The following is a 14,306-nucleotide window of genomic DNA, read 5'->3' on the forward strand; positions in this document are numbered from 1 at the left end:
CAGAAGATGGCAGTACAGTCCTCAGTTCTGTCAACCAAGCCGCGCTCCTTACAGGTTATAGAGTACTTCACTAATCATTACAGTACACTGATCATGTTGTGAGTGTCACATTCCTTAAAGGCCTTTCAACTATTTGTTGCAAGTTAATGCGAATATGAAGATATGTGAAGACACTTCTGCCTCCCTTTGTCACATTTTTACATGTGCATACGTTCAGTGGCATTTTGTATTTATGCTTTGGCAGGAGATGTGTGTTACTCAAATGCTTGTTTTCATCTCCAGGAAGTGACTGCCCAGCCAGTGATGGGGTTTGACCCTTTGACTCCTTTAGATTCGGTGGTTTCTTACACTAGACCTGAAAGATATGTTTGCTTTTTAGACTGGCATACATGGCCTCTTTGAACAACAGGTGATTAAAATGTTTTAATGATATTATTTTTATGAATACAACCTCCCAGATTTATTCTGTAATCCAATTGCATTCTTTTTCATTTAAATAGCTTTCAGATCTATGTGGAGGGTGGTAATTTGTCACTTCAAATGAAAATATATACTGGTAGACTATAGCTTTCAAACAAAGAAGAGTAGATGAATCTGAGTAAATATATAATAAGTAGCTTGAGCACATCATTGGTTCACACTTAAAAGATCATTATTAAAAATGATTAACAATTTTTCTAAAATATATACTGTCCTTATTTACCATTCAACTGGAGTAGGGTGTAGATATTTAGACTTTTGTCTTTTTAAATGTACAAAAGGAAGCCATATTTATTTGATGTTTGCTGTCATGTGAAGTCAGCTGAATGATAAATGTTGGTCTTGTGACAGCCTTAACCATATAGAAATGAAAACAAAATGCTGAGGTAGAATGGGACTGTATACAGTTTTTTTTTCTTGTGTTTTCTATTGTAATAAATATATTTACAATATCCACTTTAGAAGTAGCTTATGTTTACTAACGCAGCTTATTTAAAAATGCTTATTTGCCTAAAACCAAACTTTAAAATATTATAATATACTGCAATAGTGAATGCCCAGGCTTGTACGAAATTCAACGTGCATCTGAAGAAACACGTTTTTGAGGTCAGGGCTTTCCCTTGGTAACACTGTAGTTGGGAGCCACAAGTTAGAGACCATAGAATTTGTGTTCTGTAATGGCATTCTAGAGGAAATGGGAGCTATGACTATATTGCCTTATAACCTGTTCCACGCTAGCAAGGGATAACATGTTTTTTAAAAACAGAAGTTTGATATGTTGCTAACCCATTTTTCCAAAATTTAAATGTCTCCTTTTGAAATATATTGCTAAACATTACAGCTGGCATGGATTCCTTGTTCGGAGGAGGAAAATGCACTAATATTCATTGTGTTTAACCCCTTTTTCATAGAGCTAATAGAGTTGCTCCTGATGAAAGCACTTTATCCCTGTTTTTCCAATCTCTACTGCCAAACTTCAACCTACAGGTAAGTGGGTATTTTATTTATGTATACATAGAGTTTTAAATAAATAGCTAGTTTTGTGTAAAATGCATTCTAAAGTCCCCAAATTTCAGTACCATATGTCCTAGTGAATACTCAATAGTAAATGTAAACATATGAGAAATAATAAATTCAGTGGCAAACTTTTTCTCAATGTCTTCAATATTTTGAAAGACTGCTAGTCAAAATGTTTGTCATTAAATTTATTAAGTTTTTTTTAATATGTCTACTAAAGAGGCTGCATCTTGGCAACACATGGCAGCTTACTGATTGAACAGATCCACATATTTCTTTAAAAAATTCACTAACTTCTAGGCAATCTTGGAGTTACTGAATAGCATTACTATGTGTGCTATAGTGTACTTAGAACTGTTTATATAAAATATAATTACTGGTTCAAATATTAAAGCTTCCCTGCTTTCATTCTTTCTTGCTGGAATTCTTTTTTCATCCAAAATTAAAGACCAACAGAATGCGTATAAATGTTTAGGCTGTGTTCAAAGAGTTTTTTCTTTAAGAATCACATTTGTTCTGAAAGCTGGAGGGCACATTTCTCAAGAATCAGCTTTACAAATGGATTTAGAGCCCTGTGGGCCATTTGTTATGGAAAACCAGAGTTCTTTGTGTGAAAATAGATTACACAAGGCTTAGTGACGTCTGAATTGGTGTCCCATTGCATTTTAAAGTTAGTAATTTCCTTCCTTTATGTAAGATAATGGCAAATACTCTATTGAGATTTTAAAATATTATATAAAGAGTGAAATATACATGATTATGACCAAAAAATGTAGCACACACAACTTTTTATATTGCTGCTTTTTCTTCCAAACTCAAATATTTGAGATATACTTTTTAATAAACTCAGCAAATATAGTATGTGAAGGTAAGCAAAAACATTAACCAAACCTAATATAGTTGTCATATTGTTGTATTGGAACATTCCAGTTTATAAAGACCATATAAAGACCAACATGTTTTAACATATTGCCTTCAACTTCAGAACAAATTTTCTCAGTCATGGTCAATTATGTATATCTTGCAAACCGATATTAATAGTTTCAATGCCACACTTGGCAATTCCCAGAGCAAACATGAGCCGTTCTTGGTATTATACATGTTTATCTTACACAGGGCAAGGGTGAGCGCTAGCATTATAAACGAGATGTCCTGCTCCAGGAAACGGCTAGACTACATAACCCTTGCTATACTTAACATGGGATCAATTTGAAAACGAGACATTCAGTGTATGAAATGATCTCTTCCTTTTGAAAGTTAAAAGTTTAATGGGAATCTCAGTGGAATCTTTGCCGGTTGCTAGGTTACTGGTAATCAGCTTTGACAAACAGCTTTCTGGTTGCGAGGGTTGAAATAAAACTAATTAAAATGCATAGACTTGTTTAATAAAGGACTCTGAATAAACAGCTGTACATGTTCATTCCTGTTGGTGGGTGAGGGGCTAATTCCCCCTGAGATGTCTTTTATTCTCGTTGAACCCAATGTTTTTTTTTCACTGACAAGCTGTCTTAGATACATGGCCACTTGTTTGCTCTTTGCAGGGTGGCGTAAAGCCTGAGGGGGACCTGGAAGTGACCCGTGCTGGGCGACAGCTGAACCAGGAAGTGAACCAGCTAATGGGGGCTATGAGGGACATGCTGGTTAATATCCAATTTCAGGAGCCACGGCGTGAGGACAACCCAGAGAGGGATGATGAGGAGTGGGATTGAGACCATTGAGGTCCAGTTTAGCTGTCTACAGGACAGTAGGCTGCTGGGCCAGGACTGGGGAAGTTGGAAGAATACCAGGCCTGGACAACATTAATAACAAAGAATCCATTTCAAATTCAGTATTTTTTTGCTATTCAATTGGAATTGTAGGGTTCTAAGACAAAATTAACCCTGCAAATTCATCTGTTGTCAAAAAAGCACCAGTGTTGGAATTTTGATGGACCATGAATATGTATTTAAAGTCTCCTTCAATAGGAGGCTGTTTAAAAATGTAAATTTGAAAATAAAACTGGTACTTTCCATTATTTATACATGTTTCCTGTTTGCAGAATCCAAATGGATTTAATTAAGTTTTATGTTAAAAACAAAAAACCATGCCATGAGTTCACTAGAATTATGGATTACAAATATATCTAAAGTCACAATAAGAGATCTTTGAAATGTTCCGTTGTGTTGTACTTTTATTTTATTTTAAACATTTTACAGGGCCATTTATTTAAAGGCAGAATATGAAGATTTTAACATTTTAACTCTAACAAAGGCAGAACAAATGAATAAACTGCCTTGTAAATGCAATTCAGGCTTAATAGAATTTTACAAAATGTAACTAATTAGATTTCACTGAATAAATAATTACGGTTCTTTATTAATAAATAATATGTAACCTACAAACCGTTAGTAAACATTAAAACATACAGTAAAAGCATTTAATAAATAAGCAGATACAAAAAAGTGGCATGAGCAAATTATTATTCTTCAAGGTGAGGCAAAAAAGGTTTGTTCTGAGTGTCAGTATGGGTTTTTTTTGTGCATGTTTTAAAACTATATGCCCTCTACATTGAAATGGAAGTCTGGCATACACACAGATTGATGAATGGACAGACACCTCCATATATACCCAGAATAGGACACTCTCAGTGATTTTATGCTAAAATACTATTAATACTAACTTCCATGACTTCAATTTCATCCATTGGTTGTCCTGAAATATGCAAATATCTAAGTCTGACATAGAGATTGACAGATGTACAGACAGACAGACATCCCCATACATCTCCAGATTATGATATTGGCGGTTCTCTAGATATATTGGAAAATGTAAGGTGTGACACACGTGTGCACTGCTTACACTGTGTCCACTTCTCCGGGGATTTCATTTGGACTGTAAAAATATATTTAAAAAAAAGAAAGGGAAAACAACCTTGTGGTATCTCCAACAAAACATCTTCTCCAAGTAAGAAAGAAACAGATTTTCTCTACAGTTCTGAAGACTTGTATGGACCTTCACATTTGGTGAAATCAATAATCTCTTGAGATATTATGAGGTCTGCTTTCTCCTTGTTCTCATCCTCGTTCTGTAGAAGCCCATTAGCACACACACTTTACTTATCAGCATCGAGCAGCACACTATAAACACATTAGATTGAATCCAGTCTACTGAAAATGGAATGTTTTGTTCCAATAACATTAAGTAACCTTTTTGGCTTCACTTCCAAAGGATTACTTGACATTCTGACTTCTGACTGTCCCGGCAGCGTGCATGGTATGTGAAACTTTACATATAGATATGTAGGTCAATGGATCTCATGATTTGAGATCTGATAAAGATATAAGAAGTTAAAATGTTTCATGTCCGTATCTTTGAGATTGTTGCTGTAGAATCAGATACAAATTTACTAGGGAATTTCATTTCAGAGTTTAATTAGAACATAAGAATCTGATATGGAATTGCAGTAAAATAAGAACTTTTATATTAAGTTAAATACTAAATAAGTTCAAATTTAACTGTTCAAAGTTCAAATTAACAAAAAAACATTCACAAATGGTTTAAGGTGTGTGTGTACAGATGCTCTGTACCCTATCCCTTCAACAATTTTCCAACAGGATTATAAATTAATCTTTGAAGTCTAGGGTAGTCCATTTAGTTCTTAAACTGACTGGTTAAACCACTGCACAAGAAGCCACATTTGAATTCGGGATTTTGAGCTGTAATAACATTATTTTAGTCTTTATCTTATTATCTCTGGTAGCAGAGATAATGTTGCTTAGCATCAGATAGCAAATGTGATTTGATTATTAATGGTCATTTTGTGGAACCTAAAATGTAGGTTTGAAATCTGGGTTATTCTTGACCCTGATTAGGAATTTACTTAAGGCCTGTTGATAACCCTGGTCTTGCATACTGTATCTGTTAGAGCTGTGATGATGGGTGATTCCCCATTTAAATACTGTTTAAAAAGAAGTCTATTAAAACAGGCTTTTTTTGCCATTGTTCAGTAGATAGAAACTGCCATGTTGTCATATTTGATGATCTTTTGATCTTTATCTTGTGATCTCAACATCATGGTTTGAAGTGGCGTGATCCTTAGATGATTTATCTTGTGATCTTGACATCACGGTTTGAGATGTCGTGATCCTCAGATCATTTATCATGTGATCTCAACATCATGGTTTGAAATGGCTTGATCCTCAGATCATTTATCTTGTGATCTCAACATAACAGATTTCTGTTTATTTTTTTCCTACTACCCTTAATGAGCAACCTGCAAAAAAAAAAAAAAAAAAAAAAAAAAAAAAAATCATCATCAGTGTGTATTCAAATGCAGTAAACAGTTTGTTTGTGCTGACTCTGAGTAACACCCAGAAGCAAACTGATGCACTGATCCTGGGAATCTGGAGGACTGGTTGTGAGAACAGGTGAAGGCTTTGTGTTTAAAATGTAAAGGTGAGGAGCATCATTCCTGTAAGAACACCCAGTGTGAGGCGAGAGTGTATTAAATGGAATGTCCAGACAGTAATTTATGTGTACAGAAATAAAATAATTTATTTTTATTTTCTATACACAACAAAAAGGATTAAATAACAAACGAAAAACAAAATGGTGTGAGGGAAGGAGTGCAGGGGTGAAATCCAAAACAAACTGATGACTCGTCTTTAATTTGTCTTCGTGGTGACCATAAACAAAAAAAAGACAAAAGAAATGTTAGTATTTCAAAAAAATCCCGCTGCACAAAACCAGTCTCTCCCTTCACCCGTTACTCCTCCTACTTTTACTTTCGGACCAACCCCGAACACAGTAGTACGTTCCCTTTAGTATGTAATGTCCCGCCTCTGTAGTCAGTGGAACACCAATCCCCAACCGACACGTGTCCTTATCCTTCACTTGACTCCAGTGGCTGGAATTTACATACTCGTACTTCCGCCCCTCACCAAGGTGCCGCCCCTCAAAAGATGACTTTTGCCATGGTCACGAGATCTTGGTAAGGGAAGTCCCGAGTTGGTTTGATGCCACCTACTGTCGGGAGGCTGAATCACAGACCGAAAACCCCTTTGACTCATCACAGACCAATATGTATAAAACATGTAGGTTAGCAGTTTGTATGGACCCTCAGAAACAATCATTCGTTCCTCTTCTATTTATTTGCCTTTTGTGCTTTATGGTTGAATAACACTGTATTGTTTTACTTTATGCACAGTGTTGATTGTGTCAACTGTCCTCAGTGGTTAAGCAATAAGAAGAGGGCATGCTGTAGTATGTAACTGATGGAAAAAAAAAACCCTGCACACTCAAGTTAAACAGGCACATGACATGTAGATGGTGATAAAAGAGAACTTTAAAAGGAAATCCTTGTTCACTTATTTACCTGGAGCTACTATATGCATCATGAGGAACATTCATGCGGATGAGTTTAAAAAACAAAACAAAAACATGCTTTTAAATGGAAGCTTTGAGAATCTTACGAAAGCCGTCATTTTTGAGGTTTTAGAACTGCCTTTTTGAAAAACGCACATATTACGGTAAAGGTGAATTTAAATTTTTAATGGTCATTGATTTGAAACTGTTGGTGAAGAAAAATGATCTAACACTTTTTGCTGATACTTTAATACTACACTTCTGGTCAACTTTGCAAGTGTGTTGGATGCATCCCTTCAATGGGAAGTATTGCATGGAAAAGAGAAAGATGTTTAAAAATCCTATCAAAAGAGAGATCTACAAAGGGATCTTAATGTATGTAAGATATGATTTACTCATGCTAATTAAGATAACAAAGAGAAGAACATTGATTTCAATTTCTTGGTTTTCATTTTCTTAATAGTAAGCCTTTCTCTTTAACAACTTATTTACAACGTATTAATAGTGCAGTTGTGTATCTGCTACAAAAAAATAAAAATAAAAATCTAAGAGATATTTTGCAATTGAGTGATAAGACTAATCCAATAAAGAAGGATAATTTGATCTAAATACATTTAAAGAGACACCTTTTTAAGGGAATCGGATTTCTAAATATTTTGGTAAATATACCTACTTGTATACTAAAAGAATACAACATGTGGACCTTTTTCCTAAATAAAATACACACAATGAAATTAAAAGAATTAAATTTACATGTGTGGTAGAGTCGGTTTTCCAGTTCAGATTAGTCTTTGGTTCTATTCACTGTGTCTTGAGTGCTGCTTCATCTGTGTTTTAGGATCTGGGGAGAAATTCTAGTTTTTTTCTAATTTTATTATGCAAAAGAACTGTTACATAAGGAGGAATATGAAATAATTCAATTTATATATTGAGTTTCATTAATTAAAATGGCAATGCTGACGACAGTTGCTTATATGACTTCAATTATGTAAGTGCACAAAACAAGCGATTGTGTTTCTTTTAACGTGCACCTTAAAAGATTAATGAGGTTGATCTGAACGTAGTTATTTTATAAAATAAAAACCCAAGGTCTCTCACCCCCCTACAAAATTTTTACATTCTGTTGGCACCTGAGCTTACTCCACGATGCTTTCAAATTAGATTACATGTAGAATCTACACAAACAACTCCACATTGATAAAGTTAAAAAATGCATATAGGATATAAATAAGTAAGATTTACAGAGAAAAACAAATTAATCTCAGTTGCATAAGTATTCAGCTCCTTTGCTACTGCAGCCCGAAATCATTTCAGGTGCAAATGATTTGTTTGAAATGTCACAAAATTAGTGAAATGGTTTCCGCCTGTGTTTACTCAAAGTGGTTTAACTTGCAGATAATTTCCCTCAGGTATATAAAGACTTTCAAGCTGCAACTCATATAGTGATCCAACAAAGCAACCATGAAGACCAAGGAGCTTTCGAAACATGTCAGGAATAAAGTGGTAGAGAGGCACAGAGCAGGAGAAGGGTACAAGAAAATTTCAAAAGCGCTGATTATCCCTCTCAGCACAGTGAAGTCCATCATTAATAAATGGAAGATGCATCATACCACCCAGACACTATCCAGATCAGGTCACCCTCCCAAACTGAGCAGCCTGGCAAGCAGGAAACTGGTTCGGGATGTTACTCTGAAGCCAACATGAGAGATCTACAAAGTTCGGTGTCTTAGATAGGAGTCATTACTAAAAAAGCCTCATTTTAAAGCATGTAGATGATACTGCAGACATGTGGAAAAAGTTTTGTGGTCAGACAAGACAAAAATTTAACTTTCGGTCTAAATTCCAAGCATTGCATCTGGCGCAAGCCGAACACTGCACATCACCCAGTCAACACCATCCCAACTGTCAAGCATGGTGGTGGCAGCATCATGTTATGGGGATGCTTTTCTTCAGCAGGGACTGGGAAGCTTGTCAGGATAGAGGGGAGAATGGATGGTGCAAAGTATAGGCGAATCCTTGAGGAAAACTTGTTTAAGTCAGCCAAGACTCTGAAACTGGGGAGGAAAATCACATTTCAGCAGGACAATGACCCAATGCACAAAGCCAAAGCCACACTGGAGTGGTTGAACAAGAGAATTAATGTTCTTGAGTGGCCCAGTCAAAGTCCTGACTTGAATCTGTTGTATTTGTTGCACAGTTGTATTCTGATACATCAGCTCATGGTGATGTGCTATTGAGTAAAAACTGCAGCTTTGATAGAAAGTGGCATCACTAAACATAAAAAAAAAAAAAAAGAAATCATACACAGACCTTATTACTTGTACTGTAGAGCTTCAAGCAGATTGTCTGTAAGGTGTCTCATCAGCTGACTGGCTACAGACCTTTCGAGAGTTTTTGAGAGAAAAGGGAATTTGGAGATGGGACGGAAGTTAGATAAGTCAGCCGGGTCAAAGGAGGGTTTTTTGAGTACCAGCGTGACTCTGGAAAGCTTGAGGGCAGCAGGAACAGAGCCAGAGTCCAGGGACAGGTTGAGAATGTGCATAATGGAAGGAGCAAGATCAGAAGCACAGTAACGGACAAGGTTAGTCGACCAGGGGTATAAGGTCAAGTGCATGAGCAGACATTATTTCAATGTAGTATAGGAATAATTAGACACATTGAGAGATAATTTTTTTTTTTTTTTTTTTTTAAACATGCAATAAACCTTCAGTCTTCAACCTAAGAAACCTCAAGCTTTAAAATCTGATTTCTGTCTTTTATTAGTATGACCATAACCACCTTATTACAGGACCAGACGTTACTCTATAACATTAGTTGTATAATATAGACTAGACATAAGTAGTACTCCAGGTCCATTTGCAAATCAACAAACTAGCTATGGTTTTAAACTGGTGCGGGCCATAGCTAGGGTTACCACATAGCCGTACACTAGGACAGTGTGGGCAATTCAGGCATTTCAACTCACACCCAGTGAATTCTGGTAATTGTAGTCCTGCTGTGAATGGTACCTGAGACAGGTAAAACATACCAGAATGTATTGCGATGTGTACTGAAAAGATTAAACTGTCACAAACTGCCCTAGTGTACATAGAGTCATATGGTAACCTGAACCATAGCTGGAAACTCTATCAAGGAAAACAACAATTTCATAGGTCTATATTTGTATTCTAAGCTTTATTTTCACTAGGATTTCACTCAAGGGTATCCATTGGAAATTTCTCCCCCCCATTGAGTTAGATAAAGATTCGTAACGGAGAATTTCTAACAAACTGTTTCATTTTTTAATACTGAAATTCCATCTGGCTCACGCTTTCTCAGAGATTGTAAAATATGCTGGTATCTTTATTAGACATCTTGAATAAGAACACATTTCATGTGATAACACACAGAACAACATTATATATACAAAATTTAAATGCAGAGGCTAAAGTATTCCTTTAAAATGGTTTATAGAATGAGAGACAATCCAGTCGATCTCCAGCAGTATGTTATAATGATACACAAGAAATTAACATTGTTAAATATCCCATTGCTGTGTGCTTTCCATTGAAGACTTTTTTAGATATGGTAATTAAATACTGCACTGTAGTACATTTCCATCCACTGAGTGAATATCTTTTGAATAGTAAGTGTTTTTAAAGCAAGCACTTTTTAATATACAGCAATAAAAAGGATACAGAAGACATTAACATTAAATAGCTGATAGCCATGTACTTTACCTATTGTAAATCTTGAAGTTGTATTTAGACACAGAGTGTGAATGTATGTTTCAGTGACACTTGCTGACACATACAACTGTTGGAGGTCTATCATGTGGTTGGTCATCCTGCTCATAGGAGGAGTTGAAGGAGGGCATACAAGCCTTAAAAGAAGAGCAAACTATCACTCTATTACAAAGGAACCATTTTTTGTTGATTTTCTTGGAATGAAATCATTTAGACAGCTGCTTGCTGCAAAGATTCAAACCAAGCCACCAGCTGCTCCAGAAGAATTATCTCAACGATTCTAGAACCCAAAATAAGAAAGCCGAAAAAGGAAGCATTTGCTGTGAATGAAAAGTGAAACAATTCAGCATCAAACACAAGGTCCATAGTATAAAGAGAAACTTTGACCAGAGGACTGTTTTTGAGTCTTCAGGAAGTCAGCATCTAGTCTTGTTGAAACTAATTGGGCTGAATAAACTCCATGAATAGAATGCATTTTTTCAAATGCAGATGTTTAAACAGTTCCCTCGACTTTATTTCTTCTCAAAGAACGTGATTCCTGGTAACATTTGGAAAATAAATAAATAAATAAGTGCAAGTCGCAAGGAATCTGAAGTTCTCTACGATACGTGCCAAAGGAAGGCTTGCAATAAGAAGTGCTGTGGATCATAATTTACACATATCCAAAAATTGTGTTCAACTGGTAAGTTTTCTTTCTGTATTACCACCAGCTGTACCCATTTTAAATGTTCATTGTTTTGTAGATTGCATGCCATGTAGGGATGCCCTCCACAAAAGGTTGCTGTCCCTGTAAAAATGCCGTATTCCTTGTAACTGTTTATATTTATGTGTTGATCCAGTTAAACACGTCTAGCAATGCATATTTACTTAGTTTAATAAGTTAACATTCAGTTATTACTACATGGATAATATCATTTTTAATAATAAATTAAAATGAAATGTATTCAATCTTTATTAGTCTATAAGTAATTATTTATATTCATTATAAAATATGACTCATTTAGTATGGTTTTCTCTCAAAAATCATCCTGTGATGATGAGCTTTTTTTGTTTTGGCGATGCCCTGGCTCAGAATAAACCATTCTAATATTAAGCTGTTAGTTCCATTACTTGTTGCTTATGATTTAGTGTCTTCACATGCTAAGTTGAATTGCCCCATAGTGAATGATTTGTCCATAAAAGCATTACAGTTTCATACTGTCTTTATGATCACAGCCTGACTAAATGTCCAATATGTCCACTGGAGAGTTCATTGAATAACTGTCTCCTTAATGGGAATAGAATAATCCAGCAATTTTCAGTACTGGTATTTCTTAAACAGGAAAATGTACTGTAACAGGACATTCTCCCAAGGGGGACCCTGCTTTAATGCACCATTATCCGGGCCCCTTTCTCTCTCCATCACTCCCTGGCCAATTCTCTCCAACAAATCTGCATTTTTATCAATTGGATTTTGTGACTTAGCCCATTATAAAGAAACTAACTTGTATTTTATTTTACCAATCTTCAGCAGAAGACTCTGACAGACAGATTAGAATAGACAACCTGCTTGAAGAGGCCATTCTTGTTTTTCAGAAAGCTTTAACAAAATGAACTTCACTACATTTAATCCTTTGGTGATGAAACATGTTGCTTCTGAGAACAACTCAGACAATGCGACCAGCAATGCTTCCTACAGCAACACAACGACTTTGGCGTGCAACAAAATCATTATACCCCATGAACTCTTTTTGACTATTGGGCTTCTGAGTCTCCTGGAGAACATTTTGGTGGTGTTAGCCATTATTAAAAACAGGAACCTCCATTCTCCGATGTACTATTTTATCTGTTGTCTTGCCGTGTCTGACATGCTGGTGAGCGTCAGCAATGTGGTGGAAACCATGTTCATGCTGCTGATTGATAGAGGGGTCCTGGTGGTCACTTTCAACATCATCAGGAACATGGACAACATCATTGACATGATGATCTGCAGCTCTGTGGTGTCCTCGCTCTCCTTCCTGGGTGCAATCACGGCAGACCGCTACATTACAATTTTCTATGCCTTGCGGTACCACAGCATCATGACCACTCAGCGGGCTGTGGCCATCATTATAGCCATCTGGGTGGCCAGCACCATCTCCAGCACACTTTTTATCACCTACTACAAGAACAACGCTGTCATCATCTGCCTCATCACCTTCTTCTTGTTCATGCTCATCTTGATGGCAGCCATGTACCTCCACATGTTCACCCTTGCCCACCTTCATGCCAAGCGCATCACTGCCTTCTACAAGAACCGACGCCAAAATCAGGCCACCAGCATGAAGGGGGCAGTCACCCTGCTCATTTTGCTGGGGGTATTCCTCATATGCTGGGGTCCATTCTTCCTCCACCTAACCCTGATTGTCACCTGTCCCAAGAACCCATACTGCCTCTGCTTTTTCAACCACTTCAACCTGTTTCTAATACTGATCATCTGCAATTCATTTATAGACCCCATTATCTATGCCTTCAGAAGTGAAGAACTTCGAAAAACGCTTAAGGAGTTGCTAATTTGCTCCTGGTAGTTGATGCTTTGCTCTTGTTGATTTGTACTGTTGCCTATGCTTTGCTTAATAGCAGATAAGAAATGTATTTGTATGATAAAACACCTAAAGGCTTTGTGTTTAGAAATGTGCATAATTTTCTTCTGTTTGAGTGTAGCTCTCTAATATTAATGGAACCATCCCTCACTATTTGTGACTGTTCCACTTGTCTAAAGCATCAGTCTGTGCTGGGCTTTTTGTGTCATCAATAATCAAATCAGCGTCCCTGCAGATTATTGTATTGTGATGATTTAGTTGACAAGTTAAAAAGGTTAACGAGCCTGATACATTTTTTAGTAATCCCAACAATTTGTATACTTGGAATGCAATAGTATTGCAAACACCTATGCACTGAACCAGCATATCAAGCGTACACTACGAATTACTAATATGACAGGAAACTGGATTTTTTTTCTTTTATTGTTTGTAATATTAGTGTTATTTCAATTTGTGGATCAGATACCTAATGGCATGCCAGAGAGATGTTGATCGCTGGCTAGATAGGGAAGAGAATCTCAAAAAACGTTTCAGGGATGTGATAAAAAAAAAAAAAAAAAAAAAAAACTAAAAAAAAAACAGGAAACAGAATTAGAAACCAAATAGCATGAATGACACCTGGGTAAGAGAATTGTGCACATTAGTAAAAACTAAGATACATCTACAGAGTGCCGTTAACTAACGCGCAAAGCACTAAGGAAAATATTTCTACTGTAGACCGTTATACCTAAATATTGTATTGGTGTGTGTGTGTGTGTGTAATGCACTGCTATAGTATTTAATAAAATTTCCCTCTAGAAAACCATATTATACATTTTCATTCACTATGTAAAACATTTCAGTGGAATTATTAGGTTCAGTTGAAGAATAGATGTCTATAATATAAATATCAGCTAATAAAATCCTTTCAATTGTAGCTATAGAAGAATTTGATTCGTGTCTCTACACTGTCTTTTGTTGTTCATGCTGAATTTCTATCCTGTGTGTCAGTTTTTTCAGCCACACCTGGAGGGCGGGAGCTTTTGAAATGCAAAAAGTAACTCTGGCGACATTCACTGGCGACATTTAAATGCACACGTCATGACAGTTTTCCTCACAACCTGTTCGCAATACTTTTTAGGAGTTCTGATTTAGGATAAAAAATCTGTGCCAATGCAGATTACTCAATTCACAGTCATTT

At 36.2% G+C, this 14,306-nt stretch overlaps 2 protein-coding genes across 2 annotated transcripts in view; both read left to right on the forward strand.

Annotated features, from left to right (window-relative positions):
• Positions 1-311: 311 nt before the first annotated feature.
• On the forward strand, positions 312-3,404 carry LOC121325566 (transcription factor 25-like). Its single transcript, XM_041268247.1, has 3 exons — positions 312-409; positions 1,392-1,467; positions 3,039-3,404. The coding sequence occupies exons 1-3, from the start codon at positions 390-392 to the stop codon at positions 3,204-3,206; spliced, it is 264 nt and encodes an 87-aa protein (XP_041124181.1). The 5' UTR covers positions 312-389; the 3' UTR covers positions 3,207-3,404.
• Positions 3,405-12,139: 8,735 nt separating this feature from the next.
• The window catches only part of LOC121325316, a 29,130-nt gene continuing 26,963 nt past the window's right edge, over positions 12,140-14,306 (forward strand). Inside the window, 1 exon segment of the mRNA XM_041267747.1 lies at positions 12,140-13,127. Within this exon segment, the coding sequence (XP_041123681.1) occupies positions 12,155-13,127 (973 nt within the window). The 5' untranslated portion in view covers positions 12,140-12,154.

Source organism: Polyodon spathula, chromosome 13 (genome assembly GCF_017654505.1).
Source record: "Polyodon spathula isolate WHYD16114869_AA chromosome 13, ASM1765450v1, whole genome shotgun sequence".
NCBI classification, from domain to species: Eukaryota; Metazoa; Chordata; class Actinopteri; order Acipenseriformes; family Polyodontidae; genus Polyodon; species Polyodon spathula.